The sequence below is a fragment of the Coffea arabica genome, chromosome 3e (assembly GCF_036785885.1).
Source record: "Coffea arabica cultivar ET-39 chromosome 3e, Coffea Arabica ET-39 HiFi, whole genome shotgun sequence".
NCBI classification, from domain to species: Eukaryota; Viridiplantae; Streptophyta; class Magnoliopsida; order Gentianales; family Rubiaceae; genus Coffea; species Coffea arabica.
Window position 1 is genome coordinate 44,511,468 of NC_092315.1, and position 3,780 is coordinate 44,515,247.

The 3,780-nt window shown below is 33.1% G+C and overlaps 1 protein-coding gene and 1 long non-coding RNA gene across 3 annotated transcripts; both read left to right on the forward strand.

Annotated features, from left to right (window-relative positions):
• Positions 1 to 504: 504 nt before the first annotated feature.
• Positions 505 to 1,588, forward strand: LOC140038741 (uncharacterized). Its single transcript, XR_011842315.1, has 3 exons — positions 505 to 654; positions 820 to 918; positions 1,405 to 1,588. It is a non-coding gene; the product is annotated as an uncharacterized lncRNA (long non-coding RNA).
• Positions 1,589 to 1,591: 3 nt separating this feature from the next.
• On the forward strand, positions 1,592 to 2,777 carry LOC140004564 (translation initiation factor IF-2, chloroplastic-like). 2 transcript variants are annotated; one of them, XM_072084016.1, is made up of 4 exons: positions 1,592 to 1,733; positions 1,983 to 2,015; positions 2,174 to 2,280; positions 2,459 to 2,777. In XM_072084016.1, the coding sequence occupies exons 3-4, from the start codon at positions 2,203 to 2,205 to the stop codon at positions 2,627 to 2,629; spliced, it is 249 nt and encodes an 82-aa protein (XP_071940117.1). In that variant the 5' UTR covers positions 1,592 to 1,733; positions 1,983 to 2,015; positions 2,174 to 2,202; the 3' UTR covers positions 2,630 to 2,777. The 2 variants fall into 2 exon arrangements, with proteins under 2 accessions (XP_071940117.1, XP_071940116.1); XM_072084015.1 differs by lacking the exon at positions 1,592 to 1,733 and having other exon boundaries at positions 1,778 to 2,015.
• The last annotated feature ends 1,003 nt before the right edge of the window (positions 2,778 to 3,780 follow it).

A 3,780-nucleotide genomic window follows, 5' to 3' on the forward strand; every position in this document is an offset into this window, starting at 1 on the left:
CAACTTGCTTTATCAGAAATTCAGTATTGGAGTAGTCGTTGGAGGTTTTAATTGAACACTCATATTTTAGTAATTGAAATGATGGTACTAGAAAGCATGGATATACAAACCACAACTATAGTGAAAATTAAGAACAAAACTCTAAGATGATTAAGAGTAGATCAACCTATCTATCCTAGCTAATAAGATGTCCAATATGCACTACAACAAAAATGATCTTTCCTGACATGTCTATAAGGACACTTGATGGTTTATGTCATTATAGCACTTCTATCATGACATTTGTTATCAACTCAATAATATATACTCTATTTTTATTTTATTTTATTTGATATAAAAATAATAATGTGCTTTTAGACTACTTATCATGACACTTGAGAAAATGTGAAATACACCCAAATTAAAAAAAAAAAAAAGACACTTAACTAAACGACATGGCTTGTTTTGGCGGAAGATTCATTTGCCATGAAATATTCAAAACTTTCAAATTGCCGGCCAAAAGACTTTGTCAAATTTTGCTTCATCTCATCTCTCTCGCAAGAAACACTCTCTCCTCAACAAATTATCCTCGGAAAATTATCTCTAGCCAAAACACTTGGAGTTTTTTCTGCTGAATCTCCCTGCAAACAAACTTTCCTTGCTTTCCCATTGAAGGTATGTAATTGCATGGTAAATTTTTTTTTATTTTTTGAGCAATTAGATAATGTTTTTGCTAAATGTCACCGTAAAGAAGCTGTCCATTCTTCAAGCTTTCCCATTACTGCTACCATTTATTTCGAGCCAAACAAACACAATCCAATTGCCAATTGCAAATTGCAGCAGATGAGAGGAAAAAATGCTTCTGTACCTGCACTCGAGTACAACCCCCTTACTTATATGTTCGTGTACATGGCAGCCAATCACTATTTTGCATATGAGGTAATGTTTAAGCTTTTTTCTGGATAGTATTAGCTATTCTTGAAGCTGTGTACTCTATTGTGTTGAATTATGAGGGTTAAGTTTCAAAGTTTGCCCTAAATTGATTACATCTGAGATTAGTCCCATCTGTTTGAGATTGAAACGGATATAGTAATAGTTTATGATTTGAGTGCACTTGTTGTTTAGCTTTGTTCCTCTCGATTGTCTATTTGATTCATGTGACTATTTTTGTTATGCACTTACTACCCATAACCTGTTTGATAAAATGTGGCAACATAGCAAACGGACACTGTACTTGGTTGGTTTACTACTTAATATCCAGGTTATCTTGTGAGATTTTTATTGACATATATATACACAGGTTTCCTTTACATATTATACATGTTATAGTCCATTGAAAATGAACATAGTGCCGGCAAATTTCTGACTAGCCATGGCTTTTTAGGTTGTCATTGATGATGCTTAAATCTGTGAATTTCTATGCAGCCAGAGAAGTCCTACTCAACACAGGAACTTTGCCATCTTCTGGGAACTGTAATTGTGAAGAAGGCATGGGTGCAATCTATATTGGGTGGGTCCTACTATCATAGGTATGGTAAATACTAGAAAATTTTTTATTACTTTCTATACGAAAGTCACATGTGCACACAGTGTGTAAACAAAACACAGTATGATGCTGAAGTTATTGATACTGACCCTGTGAAAGTGGAGGAAATGGCAAAAAAAAAAAGGAAATTTTTGATGAAGATGATGTCGACAAGTTGGAAGACAGGCCTCTTGTTCTGACCATCATGGGACACGTGGACAATGGGAAAGTAAGCAACAAAATTTTTTCTTGTAGTTGGTTTCAAGAAGCATTATGTGTGTCGCCAGTTAATGGATCTTTTTTGAAGTCATTATGATCTCATCCCATGAAATAATTTTACCTTTCTTTGTTATTTGATTGTTGCCTATGAACATTTTGTGTGCTTCCAGTTAATTGATCTTTAGGAGAGTCATTCTAGATTTATTGTCCCATAACAATCTTTAGCTAATATATTACTGGTTTTCTTTTGGGTTGGCAGACCACACTTTTGGATTACATCAGGAAAAGCAAGGTATGAATCGATTATTTTTATTGATGTTCACGTTGAGGTACATTTTTTGTAATGCCATTATGATTTGATGACTTTAGAAGAAGTACCTTATTCTGTCTTATGTTATGATACTTGAATAGCTGGGAACTAAATCTTAGACAACCTACTGTATGTGGCAGCATCTGAAGCAGGTGGAATTACTCAAGGCATGGGGGCATACAAGGTACAAGTACCTTTTGATGGCAAGCCACAGACTTGTGTTTTCCTTGACACCCCTGGACATGAGGTAATTAATGATGTAGCACTGGTTCTAACTTTTAACTGCTTATTCATGCAAGTTTTTTTTTTTTTTGCTTTTTTAAAATTTTTATGTCAAATGCTCTTCTTGGAGATTTTGCAGACATATCTTAAAAGGCCTTTGTCAAGATGAATTATCTAACATAACTGTACAAATGGTTGGATAGGCATTTGGAGCAATGAGAGCTCGTGGAGCCAGAGTAACAGATATTGCTGTTATTGTAGTTGCTACTGATGATGGAATTCGACCTCAAACAGAAGAGGCTATTGCTCATGCCACAGCAGCTGGAATGCCAATTGTTATTGCTATAAACAAAGTGCGCTTGCATTTATTCTGAGATTTTCCACTGTGTGTTGGCTTGTATATCATTTAGTCTCATTTGCATTCTGCTTTTGATGTATGAAACATGATGACAAATCTCCTCTTGCTTATGGGAGTTGGCATTTTCAGTTCTCATAATCACAGTACTGCTCAAGTTTGATGTTTCTAGATTTTTACATCATAGCATATTATCTTATATGCATTCTGTTTTTTGGGATAATTTTAAAAGTCCTTTGGGTTTCTGATTAACTGAATGTAGATCAGGGAGCACTACCTGTAGGTTGCTTCTATTTAAAGAAAAAAAAAACTCCTGGCAATTAAAAATGTCAGCATAGAATTCGATATTCTAATGTTGTACTATACCTATTCTGACACTTTCAATTATCAAGAGAAGAGATTTTTGTTGGTAGATGGGATGTTATAACAGCATAGTTTTCCTGACATGTTGAATAGTATGAGTCTATCCCCACATTGGAAGGGACAACACTCGCCTTAGGTGTGAGGATAGATAAAGTGTCAGGTTAGATTATCTATACTGACACTTTTAAATGCCGTTAAAGGCCATTTTTGTTGTAGTGATGCTATATAGTGGTCCTGTGAGAAAGTATAAAAAAAAGAGAATTTTATTCATCAAAAGTTAAGACCTGACATATTAACAATTTCATTTTATTTTATAATGACCTGTGAAAATAAAGAACTATACATGTATAGTTATTTCTTTACAAAATTATTTAATAATAAAATTAGGTGTTTCCAACCGTATAATTATCAAATCTTTTAATATAGAAGAAATATACATGTGTAGTTATTTATATACAAAGGATTATTTTGAATATAATTTTGTTGAGAGCTCACATTTGCTAACTTCTAACGTGCGAGTTTTAAAAATAAAAAAGATTTATTCCTCTATGATAAATGTCAACGCAAAAACAAAAATGATTGTGAGCTCCTAAATAAAAAAAGCAATTTTTGAATAAAATTTTCTAGGAATTCGCATTTATCGAATGTGAGGTCCAAAATATTTACTCCTCGCATTTAATGAATGCATAAACAATTATTTAAAAAAAAAAGATTTTACTAGAGATTGCATTTAGTAAATGAGAGATCTGCAAAACAAATATTTTTTAAATTAAAATTTCGAGGAGCTCGCATTTAGTACTTTGAGAA